This window comes from Perca flavescens, chromosome 6, assembly GCF_004354835.1.
Source record: "Perca flavescens isolate YP-PL-M2 chromosome 6, PFLA_1.0, whole genome shotgun sequence".
In the NCBI taxonomy this organism is placed as follows: domain Eukaryota; kingdom Metazoa; phylum Chordata; class Actinopteri; order Perciformes; family Percidae; genus Perca; species Perca flavescens.
In genome coordinates, this window is record NC_041336.1 from 19,159,338 (window position 1) to 19,178,490 (window position 19,153).

The 19,153-nt window shown below is 42.5% G+C and overlaps 1 protein-coding gene across 2 annotated transcripts in view; it reads left to right on the forward strand.

Moving 5' to 3' along the window:
- efna4 (ephrin A4) overlaps positions 1 to 18,886 on the forward strand; it is a 33,917-nt gene extending 15,031 nt beyond the window's left edge. The window contains exons 2-6 of one of the 2 annotated variants that reach the window (XR_003692769.1): positions 5,007 to 5,305; positions 8,638 to 8,706; positions 14,375 to 14,401; positions 15,112 to 15,273; positions 18,646 to 18,886. Coding sequence is in view for 1 of the 2 variants with exons in the window: in XM_028580496.1 (XP_028436297.1) it covers positions 5,007 to 5,305; positions 8,638 to 8,706; positions 14,375 to 14,401; positions 15,112 to 15,200 (484 nt within the window). In the remaining variant the exon portion in view is untranslated. Of the gene's footprint in view, positions 1 to 5,006; positions 5,306 to 8,637; positions 8,707 to 14,374; positions 14,402 to 15,111; positions 15,721 to 18,645 lie in introns of those variants that run through there. The other variant, XM_028580496.1, reaches the window with a different exon arrangement.
- Positions 18,887 to 19,153: the final 267 nt, after the last annotated feature.

Below are 19,153 nucleotides of genomic sequence, written 5' to 3' on the forward strand. Positions count from 1 at the left end.
TTCTGGCCAGCTGGGCAGGCGGGATGGTGGGGGGGCCCCAGATGGTCAGAGGTAGGGGGTGAAGTCCTTGTTTGTGCGCGTTGAGGGGAGTAAGCACCAGGTTAGACACAACATTAGTGTTTAGGGCCTGGAAAACAGCATGGCTTTGTGTGGAGGGGGGCACAGCTCATAACGAGGAGGTGTGTGTGTGGGTGTGGGTGTCGGGGGGGGTCCTGCTATGTTTTACATCTGTGCAGAGAAAGATCCAGATTTCTTGGAAATGGTGCAATATCAAGTAGATGAAGTCTCTCTCTTTGCCTCTCGCTCTCTGACTCATGGGTGAAGCACTACAGGTGTATGATTCCTTTTTTGTTTCTTCCTCTGAAGATAGGATAGCCTGTGGAACATGAGGTCACTGACGCTTTGGAGACCTCAAGGAAAGAATGTTCTCCCTCTTCAGTTCTGCCTTGTTCCCCCTTTCCTCCTGTACTGTCTTTGGGCTCTTTTTGTCATGAGCTTCCCTCACACTTTCCATCAATTATTCCCCACAGTACAGCACTGTTTTTCCCCATAAAAGGCTTCCAAAGTCTGGTCTTATTCACCTGCCAACATTATAATGCATTGGTGTTTAGGTATGTACGTTTTTCTTCAGCCCCTCTCCAGTCAGACCTGTGTTGAGAAGTGTTTGCACGTAATTCTTTGTGATTTAGTTACTTTCTGTCACCAGAAAGTGGCACAGCAGAAATCATTAGTAAGTCTCCCGAAAACAGGTGGGGCTGAAAGGTTGGTTACATAGTAAGCAGGGCTAGTAGGCAAGCTACTGTGGCTGGTGAGGTGTAGCAACTAGCCACTATATCCCACCAAGCTCGGTTGCTAATGGACAATAAGTTAAAACGACTGCAAACTATGCAGTTTATGGAAGAGTTTATAGTCTGGCAGAGCAGAGTTGTTCCATGGTGCAACAAAGCTACTCCGGTTCTCCCTCCCCCGAAAGGTTAGCAGTAGCTAGACAGTTTGCAGTTGTTCAGCAGTGCAACATTTTCTGTTAAAGTTCACTAGAATTAAACACAAAAGCTCTGCAGAGATTTACTTAGTATCAGCAGTTCCATTTAAATGGATTTCGACCATAAACACAACTGTGACGCCCATGACTCACCTGACACATCTACTCATCTTTCATCATGCAGTAAATCCCACCCATCTGCGACACCAAAACTAAAATAAACAATACCATTTCACAACATCATCCTCTTAGAGAGCACCAAACCCCCTCCCATTTCACCAGAAGTATTACTACAGCACCCACCATAGAGGTTGAAGCTGTGTCATGCTATGCCCAGCCAAGGCACAGTGACCACAGCGTGCTGTGCCCAGTCAGCATAGTGACCAGAGTTAGCGATCAGCCTGCTGTGATTGACCACAGAAGAACTGAGGCTCCACCAAGCCTTTCAGCCTCCTGTCGTCACTACAAGGAACCAACTGACTTTTCCTGTGGCCTTGTTATCGTTCCCTCACAAGCATGAAAGTGTTTATTAAAACTACAGTATCTACAGTAACCATTCATTTGGGATGCATACTACAGTGTAAGCACGTTATTAGCATTTTCCTTGTACTGTAGTAGAATATTTGTAGCCTCCATGTTTATGTGCAGTACATGCGTTAAGTGCCCAAGTGTATTCAGTATGCATAGTACGCTGCTGCTGTGCTCGATCGAGTATCTGCTCTGTATTCCTGAAGCCGTGTTGTGGGATTGTTGCTCCTTTAATTATTCTCTCATATTAAAGGATCAAAGGTCTCTGCCACAGTCAACCCCCTGCATTTCATTATAACTGTGTGTGCACACACACACACACACACACTAACGTGGACACACATTGGTAGGACATCGGTTATGTTTAATTTTTGCATTTTGAATGTCATATCCTGCAATTATAAAAAGGATAAATGTTAGCCTTTTCAAGTACGCCATTGAAGAGCCCAGCATGTTACTTTTGATTCGGCTCCTCTGTGAGAGTTTTCTTTATCAACCAAGAGCTTGCACCATTTCTCAGAAGGGTGTCACTGATCACCCTCTGGCATGAGGGATAGTGCATGTTTTATTCTCCTGTGTGTGTGTGTGTGTGTGTGTGTGTGTGTGTGTGTGTGTGTGTGTGTGTGTGTGTGTGTGTGTGTGTGTGTGTGTGTGTGTGTGTGTGTGTGTGTGTGTGTTCGTGTTCGTGTTCGTGGTCGTGGTCGTGTTCATTCATTCACTGCTTCAATTGCCCTCACCCTCTGCTCCAGCACTGGACCAAACCAATCCTCTCCTTCACTTCCAGAGGATTCTCCTGCTGATTGGCTGCTCTAGCACTCTGTTCTTTTACACCCACAGCCCTTCGGTGCTACCATGATGCCCCTATGCTGTCACCACTCTGCTGCATGGTGGCTGGCAGGAGGGGAGGATGCTGTAAATGTAATTGGGGCATACCCAACCAGGGCCAGAGAGAGAGAACAGGGAGGAAGGAAGGGAAGAGGATAGAAAGAGGGCTGACAGTTTGACATCAGTAGCACACCGTCTCTGTAATTGCTGGCGTGCATATGGCGCGGGCCAAGGTTGGAGGCTTGTGGGAGGAAGATGGGGTAATGTAGGATAGAGAGGAGTCAGAAATAGGAGGGAGAGTAGGGGGGAGAGATCGAGGAGAGGGAGGGGGTGAGGAGGAGTGCAGATTGGGGGGTGGGTGAGGGGAAACAGGACCTGAGCAGTGCAGAAGAATCTTGAGGTGAATGACATGTATAGCAGGGGGTGCATCATGTTGACACAGCACACGTCTATTATTACATACACACACATATATATATATATATATATATATATATATATATATATATATATATATATATATACACACACACACACACACTCTCTCTCTTCCACAGCTGGTGCACCTAAGTAAACATTTCTCTGTCTCGAACAAGCTTCAGAAAGCATAGTGCAAAGTGTGTGTGTGTGTGTTCATTCATTCACTTCTTGTGAATGCGGTGTGCGTGCACGCTCTTACACTGGCTTAATGTGCATTTGTGTTCCCTTAAGCAGACAATCTAAGTTCTTTTGTTCGGCTGTAATTAGCAGACACAGGTAATAGAGCTATCGGGACGTGGCCACACACACACACCCATGCGACATTTAGAGAGAGGATATTGATCAGAGGAGAGTGTGTGTGTCCTGAGCAGAGCATCCCGATCAATGGTGTCCTGTCGCGTTGATAGATCACCAATTCTGCACGATAGCTATTGAGCAGGAAGCAGCTTTTGGTGAGACCTGCCTCCAGGGTCTCACCTGCATCCACCACCACACACACACTTTTCTGCTCCATTATCTCACTCAGAAATATGCACCACTGCGCCCACTTTTGGGTTCAAAATTAACAAAAAAACGCTTATTTCTATTTCAGTTTTTTTAGTCGCGCCATATGCTCTTGTCCTTTCTGCTCTCTATGCTCCATCCATCTTTGACACCCTCTGCAGATTTGCTGGACCATCTCAGTCTCCTGCTTCCTGTCATGTCTAACTGTTTAATTTCAGTTTTTTTCATCATCTCTGTCTCCTCCTCCTCTCTCTCTCTCTCTCTCTCTCTCTCTCTCTCTCTCTCTCTCTCTCTCTCTCATTTATTCTTTTGGTCTCTTCTCTGTCCGCCTACTTAACTTAAGACTACTCCGCCGTCTACCGCCATCCTCCCCTCCCCATTCCGTGGTCTTTTTTTCCTTTCTATGTTCCTCTTCACTGACTCCCAGCACTCCCTTCCTCTCTCCTCCGCTCTGTCACCCCTCTATAAAGACTCCCACTGATGGACCTGAACCTTCTGCCCAAGCCACATTCTGCCCCTCTTTCTTTTCTCCTGCACTCCATGTGAAGAGGAGCCCAATTAAAGTCCGTCTCCTCTTTTTCTTCCACTCCGTTGTTCTCCTCTCTGTGTGTCTGCACTCAGACACTCTGGGGTCGCTAATTAAAACACTTTACTTTCTTTTCTCTTTACTCCAGTTTTTTTTTTTTTTTTTTTTTTTACCTGTTCTTCTAACTTTCCTCTTCTTTTGGCTTTCTTATTCATTTTCTTGTGTTCCATCTGTCTGTTCCAACATGTCTCTACAGCTCTTTTTTCATCAGTCTCCATCTGTCTTCCTCTTGGCCTCATCACAGTGTCACTCAATCACTCGCATTCCTTCCCTCCATTTGTCATTTGACATATCTCTCGTCATTTATTGTCCCCTGCTTTGTCTTTTCATGCTGTTAGGATTCATACAAAGTCTTACGATTTCTTGATGTTGAATTCACCTCACTTACTTTGTCCTACATCGACTTCCTCAACCTAAATTTTTCTCACATCTTCTCTTCTCTTCTCTTCCTCCATATTAGCTTGTACACGGGTAACTCTTTATACTGTAGCTGACAGGAAGTCAGAATCTGCGGTCTAAAGGAGCATGCATTATGCAGCTCTTCGGTTCTAATGATGCTGTCTTGTCCAGAGTTGTTGTTATGCCTAAAGCCAGTCAACCTTGACTGAAGACATGGTTGTGTATGCGGGTGCACGTCTGCATTAGTTTGCACACTCCTGTGTATATCTGTGCTGTGTAGGAGAGTGGAAAGCAGAGGGAGTCGAGTTTATTTTGCACCAAACTCCCCTCAATAGTCTTAATTAGCATATGAGGGATTGTTGTTCACGCTATCTGTCGCTCAACACAGCTCCCTTGCTGGCCTGGAAGTAAAATGCAGTCGTATCAGTGTGATATATCAAATTGTAAAACATTCTTTAAGACATGCAAAACTTTGCTTTATCACCCTGTGTAATCGTTTTGTGTAATATTGATGAACCATCCGTCTGCTGTGACTATCCACATTCCTCCAGGCACAAAGGAATTATGGAATACCTGTCATCTGTCTTCTTTCTCTCTTTCTCTCTCTCTGTGTTTAATCACCTCTCTTCCCCCTTCAGTCATGTATTTCTCTGTGTAATTGTTAACGTGAAATATTAATGTCGCTGTCATTCTGTCTTCCAGGTTAACAGCAGGAGATCTGTCCATCCAGGTGAATCTGAATGACTACCTGGACATTTACTGCCCACACTACCCCGACAAGGGGACCGAGGGTCCTGTGCAGCCGGAGACACTGGCCCTCTACCTGGTGGGAGAGGTCTCTTTCCAGGGCTGCGTGGAGACCAGAGGGGCCATCAAGAGGTGGGAGTGTAACACCCCCTACGCTCCGTTTGGACCAGTGCGCTTCTCTGAAAAGATCCAAAGGTTCACCCCCTTCTCGCTGGGATTTGAGTTTCTGCCAGGGCGCCACTACTACTACAGCTGTGAGCATAGTGTGTGTGTGTGTGTCTGTCTGTCTGTCTGTCTGTCTGTCTGTCTGTCTGTCTGTGTGTCAGCCTTTTAAGTTGGTTGTCTGTCCAACCAATGGTCAAATACCCAGAGACTTTCAGTTTATTGTCACTTAAGGCAAAGAAAAGTGGCATATCCTTACAATTAAGAAGCTGGAACGAGGTGATGTTTCTAAATATTAAATATTCATGACTCAATTAGCAAAACTCAAAGTTCAAGCTTTGAAAACCGCTAGAATTGTCTAACATTCTATCCTCCCAAGGACTTAAACACTAAAGACTCAGATAATCTGCTTCATCAGGACTTCTTTCTGATAATATAAATTTATACTTGCATATTCATTTACTATAATTTCTCAAAAAGAATTGAGGTTCAGTACATGGCTAAAAGGTACAGTATCTGTTTTTAATATGCAAAGTGCATTTTCAGTTACTGTCTTGTAAGAAATTTCTTGCTTAAGGCTCCACACACTGGAAGCTAAGTAAAACAGCCCAAAAAGATGTAAATATTTGATGCTTTAATTCAGGCTGTGCATAGACACCTGTGTTGGAGTAATTGTGGCGACCAGGCTGCCCTACATTTTTAAGGGATAAAAAGTTTGAGGGCAACTTTAGCCAATGTGTTTTTATGAGGCTTTGAGTGCCGGCAAACTGCAGCTTATAGCATTAATGTTTTCCATAAATTCATGCTGAATTAAATTAATTTGATGTTTTCTTAAACCTGTAGGCTGTTACACAATTTGGTAATGGTTTCTTCTTTCCCCATTTCACTCTACTGTGCTCCTCTCCTCTCACTTATTTATTTGAAAACATTGGAGGGAGAGACACAGAAGATGGCTTAGTGGCTGTAAAATCAGTTTTTTTTTTCTTACTTTTTACAACTGGTGGTGTCAGTCGAACCAAGAGGGGAGGACATGAAACAAGACAGCCAATGAAAGAGTCAAGTGGATGCATGGTATGGAAGGGTGACAACAAAGAGACAGAGGGACCGCAAAGTGTAGGAGGAAGAAATGAAGATCAATACGGGACGACAGTGAGGTGGGGGAAATAAAAGGCAGGCAGAGAAGCAGACAGAGGTAGAGAAGCGTGGAGGAGTGACAGAGAGAGAGAGAGCAAAAGATGGACACAGTCTGACAGTACAGGGAGTGAGGGTTGTGGAGTGGGGGTATGGCGGGGGGGGGGGGTTGGGGAAGGGACAAGAGAGGCCGGATGAGAGGAATCCACACTGGAGAGAGAAAAGGGAGAGCAACAAAAGCGACTGAGAAAAGGGATGGATGGGACGAAGAAAAAGAGGAATCTTTACATAAATTACTGTTGTGGTCCAAGTGACAATGGGGCATTGTGAGGGCATGTGAGAGTGTTTCCACACACACACACACACACACAGACATGCTAACACACACATGTATATATGTACACACACTCACACACTGGGCTATTGTGGTTGTTCAGGCCAGTTCAGAGAAAAGCAACAATGGTTGCCCCCCCCCCCTGGTCGGGCCACATCGGGCTCAGAGTGATTGTGTGTGTTTTGTCCACATCAAAGATAAGGCGTAAAGTTAGTCCAACTGTCTGGCTCTGGGGTCTGTGTGCTGAATGGGCCCGCGGCACTGGAGACAGTATAATGGCATTAGCCTGGGAGAACAGTACAATAGTATTAGAACCACTAATGGCATTAGCTGGCTCAGTCTGAGCTGGGCTGAGCTCCTCTCTACGGCTCCCACAGACTATGACACTGACAGCCCACTGTCTCTGGCTCTCTGCCTGACCTGCTGACCAACACCGCTGCTTCTCCATGTCTGGATCCCCACAAACAGGAAACACCTTGACATCCTCTGATCCTCTCATCCTTAGCTTAGAAATAAACGTTTGACAAAAACAAATAAATAACCCCTCAAGACATGTTTTAATACATATAAGAATACTCTGCTTTGAATAATAATTTTTCTAATATAGTTTTTCAACACAAAAAAGTTCAATAAACTACTATGATTTTTTTTCTATTACTTCTCTCAGATTTATAAAATTATAGAATCTATGAATATGCAAATATTGTTCATATGAAATGTTTAACTACCAGATACAAGATGTCTCTTACTCTCTTAGTCCATTCTCAGTGTATGTGCCCTGGAGGTTTGAAGTTTCTACATCACACTTGTGTAAGTTGCATGCTGGACCATGATTTGCTTTCAAACTAGTAGTGATGTCATAAAATCCTGCTCTGACGTACACGTCTTGAACTGCGATTTAAGGTGAGAACAGAGAAATGTTCCCCCTTCAGCAGATGAACGTGAAAAGCTGTCTAGTGTCAAACTCAGCACATATATCCTTCTGCGTGGTGAAGCTCATCAACACAAGTGAAGTTAACCGTAAGCAAGTCCTCTTTGAATGGAGGGGGACTTGAAACTCCGAAAAAAGCTCATCTTCCAACATCACTGACGAGTGGTGATCTGAAGAAAATTGTTTTTAGTTTCCCCTGGAAACTTGTGCAGTGTTGAAACTCACATTTGATGTGTTGCGTACGACTTGCAGCATTTCTGTATTTGCCTGTACGTTCTGCATTTTGGTTAAAGTGCTCCCCTCTTTGCTTATGTTTCATTTATTTGCAGCATTTTCTTCTTAATCTGACATATGTGCTGTCAACATGGTGAAGATGTTTTGTGTGTGTGAGTTGAGCTCTCTCAGCCACCGTAGATAGTGCCCTATAACATGGTCCCACTGCTATTCTGTGCTGTAACGTATCAGTTGAAATAGATACAAAGTGTGACAGACTGTTGGCGATCATACACTCAGCTTGTGTGGTGGGTCCCTGTTGAGTTAGCAGCTGTTTGTGAATAATTCAAATATAAAGCTCTTTAACTGCAGATTCCAGACAGATTTGTTTCGTTAAAGCAATGCTAGACTGACAGGTAATACAGCTGATGTTTGCCAGTTTTCCCACATGAGCCATAATCCGTGTTCATATTTTATTGTTTTTATGTAGTTGTACAAATAAGTGTGAAGTAATCTCTGTGACACAGGCAGATGGTGTGATTCTTTATATTCATATCATGTGTTTTGTGAGGTATTGATATGGTGGTCGCTGCTCTTTAGCTTTTTTGGCATATAAATTCTTCAAACATAACAAGAGTTCTGAAAGAATATATATAATGGAAAGATTTCATCCGGCATTATGCAAATGTCTTTTATTTGAATACTAACCACTTGTTGTGTTTAATAGGTAAGCAGCATAGTTAAATCTCTCTCTCTCTCTCTCTCTCTCTCTCTCTCTCTCTCTCTCTCTCTCTCTCTCTCGTTGTTCTTTCTAGCTCTACCCGCAGAGGAAGGCCCTCCTCTGCCATGTATGAAGTTGCGTGTCACCGTGTGCTGTGAGCCCAGTGAGTACACTCCTCTTTTCATCTGTTCTTCCTTTCATGCTCCCCCTTTGTACACCAAGAGACTCCCCTCTCTGCCTCTCTCATCTCCACTACCAGGGCATGGAATAACTGTAATGCTCTAATTCTCCACTTTTATCAAAGAAATTCATCTTTACCCTTCAGAATCTTGCATTATCTTTTAACCTTGTAAAATGAGATTTACTCCACTCTCCACTCCAAGTTTGTTTTTAAACCAAATTGGATTGAGGTTTTTTTAAGTATTAGTCCCCTTTCTTTTTTCTCCTTTCTCCTATCTCTTCCCCCCCGCCCCGCCCCCCTTCAATTCTCTCCTTTTTTTACCTCCTTGTCTCCCTCATTCTCCCACTCTCCATCTCTCTGTCCCAGTGTGAAATTCCCAGAGTTGATCTAATCCAGAGCACGCCTGGAGTAATGTTAGTCTTCCAGTCCAGTGAGCTGCCCATTCCGGTTGGGAATGTTGCCCAGTCACTGTGGGAATAGCTGTGTGTGTGTGTGTGTGTGTGTGTGTGTGTGTGTGTGTGTGTGTGTGTGTGTGTGTGTGTGTGTGTGTGTGTGTGTGTGTGTGTGTGTGTGTGTGTGTGTGTGTGTGTGTGTGTGTGTGTGTGTGTGTGTGTGTGTGTGTGTGGAGGGAGGGGGGGGTGCCCTCATATGCGTGTCTGAGACGTCTGTCCCAGTTCCCATCCCAGTGCTATCTGCAGGGGGCTTGTCGTGCTGTACCAGGCTGAACCAACACACACTTCTTTCAGGAAAGCTGGTCGCCAGGTTGCTTGTCTCTGTGTGTGAGACCCGTTCACTAAATCCCTATGTGCCATCTAACGAATACCTCCCAGCGGCGCCGCCTTGATTCAATTTGTGTCATTTTGGTGTAAGGTAAAAAAAATATTAAAAGCCGGAATAAAAAGAGCCCCATCCGTCTCAAATGAATTCTTAAATGCCATCCCTGTTCCGGTGCGAGACGGGGAATAATTTTCTGCCTTATTACCAGAGTGAAGGCTGATGACTTTTTTAACATGTTAATTATCCTGCTGTTATTAATTAGAAATACCACGGATAGTTGTGTGAAGAAACTGCTAATGTAGTCTTTTGACCCAGCCTATCAGAGCCGGAAATAATCAAATATTTGGAATCACCTGGATTAAGCATGCTGGGAGACACATGCACACACACTTGACTTTACATTAGAAAGACTTCCACCCACAAAGATGCACATACTCCATACTCCATCTCCTGTTTCCTTTATTCAATTCTCTCTCTCTCTCTCTCTCTCTCATCCTGTTCCTTAACCAAAACTAATCCCAACTAAATGTCAGGATCTCTCTCTCCTTGTCTTCCACTGCCCCCCCCTCCAACCTCCCGCTCTTTCTTTCTAGTATTCTGTCATTCCTGAAGTGGCACTAATCCTCCCCTTCTCTCTGTCTCCTCAGCTCTCTCCGCCCTTCCTCATTTTTTATGATCTTTCGCTACTGGAGCAAAACTAATCTAGGCACCATCCATGGCAGTCTCTTACACTTCCTCCTCCCTCCCCCTGGACTCCGCCCCAGCCCTCCACCCAATTCCTTCTAACCCCCACCTCCTCCACCTTTCCTGTGTCTTCTCTGTCTCTTTGTTGTATCTCCATATCTACCACACAGTTATTCACCGACTCCCCGCTCACCGTTGCTCCGCTCCATCTCTGTTGTTGTGGGCATGCTGTGCGGCGAGTGCGTTGGGATGAGAATACATGAGGCCAGAGAGAGAAGAGCAAATGAGATGGATGAGAGAGGAGAAGGAGAGTTTTAGGGTCTCTCTCTCTCTCTCTCTCTCTCTCTCTCTCTCTCTCTCTCTCTCTCTCTCTCTCTCTCTCTCTCTCTCTCTCTTTGACTGTCCATTAGTGGTGGTTTACCACAGCTGTTGTGTTGTTCCCTGTGGCAACACCTTACATACCCTCAGGTTTTTTCCTGCTCAGGTTCCCTTTAATCTGACAGGTAGCATGGCAACTGGGTTGTGTGTGTGTGTGTGTGTGTGTGTGTGTGTGTGTGTGTGTGTGTGTGTGTGTGTGTGTGTGTGTGTGTGTGTGTGTGTGTGTGTGTGTGTGTGTGTGTGTGTGTGTGTGTGTGTGTGTGTGTGTGTGTGTGTGTGGCCGTGGCCCTCGGTGATGGCAGCCTCTTGTCCTTCAGCTACATCTTATCTCTTATCTAAACTTCAAACTGTGCACCTCCCTCCCTTCTTCACTCCCCAAACTTTTTTTTTTTCCTTCCAGAAAGAATGTGATTAAATGGTATTTCCATGCGGGGATGCCCTGTTGTGGGTGTTTGAATTAATTATCAGCGAGCGCACACGCACGCACACACACATATACACACACACACACACAAACCTGCCTCACACTGGTCTGAAGGACAGAGTGATGACAGTGAGAGGGTCCGTCAGGTACGCTGTCATTGCTGCAAGGTCAGCTACCACTCGCCAGTCCCTCGGTCTCCTCTCCAGTGTGTAAATGTGTGTGTTTATCGCCTTAATTTAACCCAAAAACACAACCAACCACGCAGGACAGCTTCAGTGACGCAGGAAGCTCCTAATGACCTCGTGTGTGTGTGTGTGTGTGTGTGTGTGTGTGTGTGTGTGTGTGTGTGTGTGTGTGTGTGTGTGTGTGTGTGTGTGTGTGTGTGTGTGTGTGTGTGTGCGCGTGCGTGTAATGTTTCCTCATCCTGGTTGTTTGCTTGCAGCATTGTAAAGCATGATTTGGCTTTATTTAAGTTTTGGTTATGTTTTTGGTGCAGTGATGTGTGTGATGATGTTTATTTGAACACAACGCTGTCATGAATCACGGCAGAAAAAGTGCTTTGCTGAAAGGTGTTTGAGTCTGTGTTGCATCAGAAAACAAGGCTCTGAATCGGCATCAGCATACTGCTGTCGTGAAATCTCGGGCGCCCTGCAGCCCTCTATTGCACATTTCACCGGCTCGCTTCGCCTCTCACTCCATACTTCTCCCTCCAAACTCCTCCTGTTGGGTTTATGTCTCTTCTTCTCTGTGTCGCTCTACCTCTCCGCCTTTCTCTTTTTGCCGCCGTCCTACTGTGAGAAACCATTATAGACCAACTTCCCTCTCCTTCTAATTGATTCTCGTTCTCTCCCCGTCTCTATTCCCTCTTTTCTGTCGTTCTCCCGCTGTGAGCAGTCCATTGCATTCATTTCAGTTTGCAGAGCTTCACCATTTTCCCCACTTTCTTCTCTTTTTTTTTTTTTAAGAAATGTCTTACATCGCTGCCCTCCTTTACCCCCTCCACTCTCTCCCAAATACCTTTTGTACCCTCTGAACTCGATACACACAAGGACACAACTCGAACACAGACACACACACACCGCTTGTCCATCCGCGCTCTCTCGGAGCCCAAACACGAAACTCAGAATTTGACTTTAACCACTTTAAGCGCTTTGCGTTTTTTCGTTCGCTGTTTTTTCGCTTTAGCTATTTTTTTTCTTTTTTTTTAGTAAAACACTTCAGTTATGGTTGCATTAGCTCCTGCGTGTGTAAAATGGCGGCATGAGAGGTGGGATGGTGGAACAGTGTCTGTCTCTGCAGTGGGGTGTTCTGCCGACCAGAGACACACACACACACACACACACACACACACACACACAGGCATGCACACGCACGCACACACACTCACACATTTAGCCATGGTTGTGCATGTACATTTACACATGCTGCATGTTTCTGACTGCAGTGCAGAGACAGCACAGTTCTTGCAGTCATGCCACCATGGTCGCCATTTTGTGGCGGCGCTCACCATGACCAAAATGATGATGTTGACACAAACTTGATGTTCAACTTTTGCGCAAATTATGTGATTACAGTCAGATCAAAACACACATATCACACACAGCCGGGTAAACACAAGGCATTTAACATTTTAGTTTCGAAGTGCGGCGGAGTGTTACACACACACACACACACACACACACACACACACACACACACGTTTTTCCTCTACCAAAGTAAATTATAAGTTTGATTTAAAACATATTTATACTTATCATAAGATAATTATTCCTTATAGCTTTATGTTTACAAAATCTGAAATATCCACAAATAAATCCATAAAAAACTCACTAAAGAAGAAGAGTTAGTCATATAATCAGGTTTTTTGTTCTTATAAGTAATTTTGCAAGTTTTGCTAATTGATTTAAAATTATACACATTTTTGTGCTTCAGTTTTATCAGCGAAGTTGAAACATGAAAGGACAGATAGTTAATATAAACAAGAAATAATCTTTTGTCGTTTAATTGTATTAAAACGTGTTGATGACATTTTTCAATTAATAAACACAATGATGATGATTTTTAGTCTATGTCGTGTAAAGTGTAAATGTTTGACTATTATTCTCTTCTGTTTGCTTAGATTGTTTTCCCCTTCAAACACTCACAATTACAGTTACATAGACCGGCATGTGCACACACACAAACGCGCACACACACACACACACACCGACTCAACCAGAGGCCCAGACCCAGCATGCTATTTAATGCTTCGTTAACCCCTAGATGTTCGTTAGTTGTACAGAACCTGGGAGTCATTTAGTGTCTCATGTCTGTCGAAGCGACATGTTGCTGCAGAGACCTGTAGGTACGAGATGGAAACACCCTCGTTTAATAAATCCTCCACTGTGTGACTATAGAGCCGATAAGCTGTGTCCCATTTCTTCTCTCATAATCTCAGTCACTCGCTGTGGGATGTGGATGTGTGTGTGTGTGTGTGTGTGTGTGTGTGTGTGTGTGTGTGTGTGTGTGTGTGTGTGTGTGTGTGGGTGGGTGTCTCTTTGGGGTTGCAGTGTCAGACGTGGGTTCAAGGCCGTAGATCGATTTAATAATGGCTGCAGTTATACAGCCTCATCCCAGTTTTCTGACCTTTCCGTTCCTTTTTGTGAGGGATTTTAACCGTTTCCGCTTTTTAGTCTCACCACCTGTATTTTTTTTTTTTGTTGCTGCTTTTCCTCTTCTTTTGACCAGCTCTCCCACCCATCCCTATCCCTTCATCCTAACCATCCCTCCATCATTCCCTCCATTATTTCCTTTTAGTCCAACCCCTGCTGAGAAAGTGACGCCCAGACACAAACACCCCCCCAATCCCGTCTCTTTCTCCCCCTCCCTTTTCTCCCTGTCTGACCTTGTTTCAATCTTTTCTCTTCAACCTTTTTTTTTTTTTTGCCATACTTTCTCACTCGGGTCTCTGCTGCTCTTCCTTTCATCTTCTGTCCACATCTTGGTTTCGCTCTGTCATTTTGAATTTTCGTGTGTTTTTTCCTCCTTCTTTTTCATTTCCTGTATCCTCTTTGTATAATCTCGATCATTCTTACTCCTCCTAATTTACATAACACTATCTTTTCCTGTTGCCATGCTTCTCAAGCACTTTTTTTATCCGACCTTTAAGAGAATTTGCATAGAGGACATATTTAGGGTTGAGCAGCCAGTCAGTACACATTTTTCATGGCGTAAGGCTTTGAGTAATGGTAAATACCTTACCCTGGTCATTTGTCTGTTTCTTGCTCCTTTTGTTCCACAAAGCAGTAGCTTTATTGAGAAAGTTAAGCATACGAAAATGACTAATCAGCAACTTGTTTCTTCGCCTCAACTTTATTACAACCTTCTCTCCTCTCTCTCCTATTACAGCATCAGAGGGTTCAAAACAAATACAAGGTGAGACGCAACATTTTAAACCCAATGTATTATTAAGCTTAGGCATCGCATCTTTATAATGTGTTGGTTACATATGCATAATTACATATGTGATATTTCTGCCTCACTCAAGTTCTAATGTGATTTATTTGCAAAAAGCTGTAATAACAAGAATATGGCGCATTATCTGTATGAAAATATGAAAATGAGAACGTACTTAAAACTCAATTTTGATTGATCAGCCATAGAAATGAGTCCCTGCATCGCCAAACTATGTGGACACCAATATAACGTTACACCTACAGTATATGTGATTGCCGAAAATCTCATGGTCATGAATGTGCTTTCGTAACATCCGTCTCTCTTGTGGGACATTTTTTTTTTTTTACACGATTTTTGGAACCTGGCTGCAGGTTTTTCCCTCCTATTCAGCCACTTGAGCATCAGTGATATAGGGCGATAAGGCCTGGCTCGCAGTCTGCGTTACAATTCATCCCAGAGGTGCTTTCTTCTAAGGTTTTCTACGGCTTCTAACTGTTGTCACAAAGTTAGGAGCACACACCATTGCCTATAATATGCATAACATTAAGATTTTCATAAATTGGAATTAAGGTGCAGCTGAGGCCAAGCTGTGGAAAAATGGTCCCGACCAAGAGTCACAATAGTGTCCACATACTTTTGGCTATTTCATAGAAACTATTTAATTCCTAAAGTTTCCTTCCCTCTTTCAGAAACTGTACCTGAAAGTAGTGCCTGCTCACTGAGGACAGCTTCACCTCCACTCCTCTTCATCCTCGTCCTCCTCCTGTTGACCACCTGACTTCCTCACCCTCTTCACCGCTGACCTCACGCCCGTTTTCCCCTGGACCGGGAGATATTACTCAGACGCTCAAGTACACAATGCAGTCTACACTCAGACAGTCAATGACATAATGCTATCTATGCTAAGCTACTGCATATGACAGATATTACCTTGTGGCTGGTTTACCTGTCAAATTCCAGAAAGAATCAGTGTGTCTTATCCAGAACGGGGCCACAGTGACTCAGGGACTGAGAAGCCAAATCTCAGTAATTCATTTTTTGTTATTTTCTTCAGAATATTACACATAGAGCAAGGCTGAATCATCCGACTCATATCCCACTGCCAGAAGAACAATGAGTCTGTCAGGAATTGTTCCAACCAAGTTTTCTCACTTTTTCATTTCTGTTTCTCGTTCCGTTTCTCATTTTCTACTCATTATGTTTTTGTGTATTTACGAAAAGCTGCCTTCTGTTTAAAAAGTGGCCAAATAAACACGTACTACTGTACCGAGTGCCTCAGGTTGGAGGTCAATCAGTTAGCTGGTGACTTTTTTTCTGTACATTGTTAGACATAAGTTACTGACACATTTTTTTGTCTCATTTGCATCTGATTAGGATAAATGTGTTAAACTTTTTAAACTAATTAGATTTCGGAAATAAAGTAGTTTTAGGAGGAAATGGGGAATGTTCTGGAATAGTCAAGCAGGGCTGCTGCGCCCCCTACTGGGATTATACTGGTTTAACTGGAGTTGCACTGGGTTGGCCTTAAACTCAGAAACTAGACATTTAGATTGTGGTGCTATTTGGTAATAATGGGACCTGGGAAAGAGTTTGTCCTCTGATTGGACCCCCTGTTGTTCTGTCTCCCCACGCCTCTCTCTGCTTCAGAATAAAGCACTGAATAGAGGGGTTTATGGGTAAACGGAGAGCATCAGCTCGCCTCACTCCACTGAACACGCTGCGGACCACTGAGGAGGCTGATTGGTCGATGCTTCTGGTGACCAACCAGGTGTGCAGATATGCACACAAGCTTTTTGTTCCTTTTGTTGTCCTTTTTCTTTTTAAGCAGGATCCTTGATTCTAGGTTTTACTGGATAGTTAATATATTCTACAAAATGAGATATATTAACTGCATAATTCAATATTTTGGTAAGAACTGATCTCTGATATTTAAGTGCAAAAATATTCATTTGTCATACACAAACAATGACTTATATTCTGGATGTCTATATGTATGGACTGGTATTTTCAATATTCTCTACTACAATTTAGTTAAATGATTTGATTTGATATATTTTTTGTTTTTGTTTTTACCAAATTAGTATTTTAAAGAAATTGCTTTAATTGAATGTCATAGATTAAGACAAAATATCATAATGAATAAACAATTCATTTATTTTTTTAAATTGAAATTAGAGATAATGTAGGTGTGTATTTTTCATTAAAATTAAGTTTTATATATTTATAGTTACATAATTATTCCCCCACAGAATTTGAGTGACTTGAGCTCGGAAAAATTAACTAATTGTTTAATTTATTAAACAGTTTCTCCATCTTAAAAGAAAACTACATTGTTGGCACTTGTTATATTGTTCCTCATGCTGTTAATCACACCAGTCATACCATTTTTATTTTTTTTTATGTTATTTCCTAAACGGGTGATAAAACCGCTGTTTGAAGATGTGTTAAATGTTTTTAGTGATGTAGACTTTTTCAATCATGTACAACTAGGGATTTGTTTTGATTATTCTGCTTTCACATTTTAGTGAAGAATGTAGCTTCTTCTGTGAAGAGCCAACTGCAATCTGAGCCCTTCTGAGAGCCCTTTTTTTTTTTTTTTTTTTTTTTTGCGGCAAGACAACAAAAATAAATACGATTGCATTTAACTCTTCCAGTCGATCGTCATTTAACTTTTGAAAGTATTGATGTTTTATGTAACCGAAGGTCTCCGTACCAACACACACACAACTCTTATTTGCGGAACACACACATCCAGTGTAATACACATGGGTGTGGAGATAAGGAGACATCAGGGACTTGAAATGACCTTGTGGTGCAGGAGGCCATTGTAATGTGAGTAACTTGGAGAATATTGAGCTGAGTTTGTCTATGGGCAGCCAAAGCCTGATAAAACTCCAGTAGACTCCCGCCATTAATAGACCCTAAAGAATCATTGCCAATACATCGACCTTAAAGTCGATGTAAAAACTGTATTTATTTACAGTGAACACACAACTGCAGTAGAAAACAGAGCGAGAGGACATGTTTTTGTTTTTTAAATGTGAAAGTGTACATCCTGATAAGGTTTAAAATGCATTTTCATGTATGTAGGCAAGAACCTCGTGTGAAGCCAGAAAGGCAATTTCCTGGATAATAGGGCTAATGCTTCTATTTCATGGTTTATGATCTCTTCTGATGACAGTTTGTCAGTGTTGAGGCATGCTATGAGCTGGCTTTGATTTTTGACCTTCACTGAGACATTTTCAAAGCCCATGTTTTCATTCTTTTTTCCATTGTGAATGATGAACTAAGCGTAGTGAAATCAGTGAAAAGTGGGGGGATACTTTTAGACCAACGTTAAAGGAAAAGGACTTAAAAAGCAGCAGCAGTAAAGCGAGCCTGTGTCCACTTCCATTTTAGGTGTGTAAAAACTGTATGGCTGTTTATTCCAGCAGAAACATGCACAACCCAAAGCTTTTATGTAATAGTGTGATATCGAGTTTGTTGTATCTTTGATTCCAGACGATGTTTGAACAGTCAAACGTTTATTATATTTTCTGAATTTCTTTGAACTTGACAATGTTGATGTTTTGAAGACGCCTGCTGTGCATCGATGTACTAAAGCTGGAAGTGAACTCGCCCTCCAAAATAAAACTTTGTAATTACGGACAGATGTTGCTATATACATTTAGGAGATGATGAAAATCCCGCGTCAAAGCTTCCTCCGAGGCTCTCTGGGGCGACTGTGATCATAAACAATTTCTGGGACGACAGATTTAGTTTTTAATTATCTGTCTGACTAAAAATAAAACAATCCTTCATGCATATCCATATTGCCGCTCTCCTTTTCCACCAATGACACTGTAATTACACTGTATCAAATTTGAACACAGCAGGTTCTTCCTTTCCACAAGTTAGCCTATATTTACTTGGACCTCGGCTGAATATTTAAGGCTCGGATTGCCGGTGTTGCTTACATCTTCAGAAATACAAAACTCTGACTATTAAAAGAAACAAACAATGCTTATATTTTAGTGGAATAAAGAGAGAGAGAGAGAGAGAGAGATTGTTTAAGGGAACACTCAAATGTCAACATATTTTAAGGGTTATGAAAAAATAAATTTAATTTAATTTTGAATGCATTTTACAGCAAAAACCTGCTTAAATAAATTCAAAGGTATATTTTGGTCTGGTAGTTTTAAATCACTGCAGGGTACTGTAACATGTTTCTCCTTTCTTTTTAGTGGTCCGCTGAGAGAAGTTGTCATGGACACAATGCTTCTTGAGCCTCTCCTTGAATATCGGAAGGATGTTTTTCACAGTTAAGAGTTTCTTAGCATGTAATCAACACATTGATCAGTAGTGACATTGTGAATCCTGAACTGTGTATTTCAACAAGGTGAACTGAGGTCACAGGGCATACCTGCTGCAGGAAGTGTGAAAACTTAATAAAATGAATGACTCAAGATCCTTGAGAAAAATGTCTTTCAGCGTTTTGAATTCATTTGTTGGCTTTTTATTTTTTGTTTTATTGAAGTCACAGCATCCGCAATCCTCTGGGAAGTGAAATGATACTATAACATTTCACTTCACTTACACTTCACTGCACGGACTTTCTTTGGGCATTCTCTCCATAGAAGCTTTCATGATGTACATTTTAGCAAAAAACGTGCACGGATTGTGAAGAATATGAAGCAACCAGCACTGAAACTGTCTCTTAAATATCTTATTCCAGATTAGCTTAATCTTGTT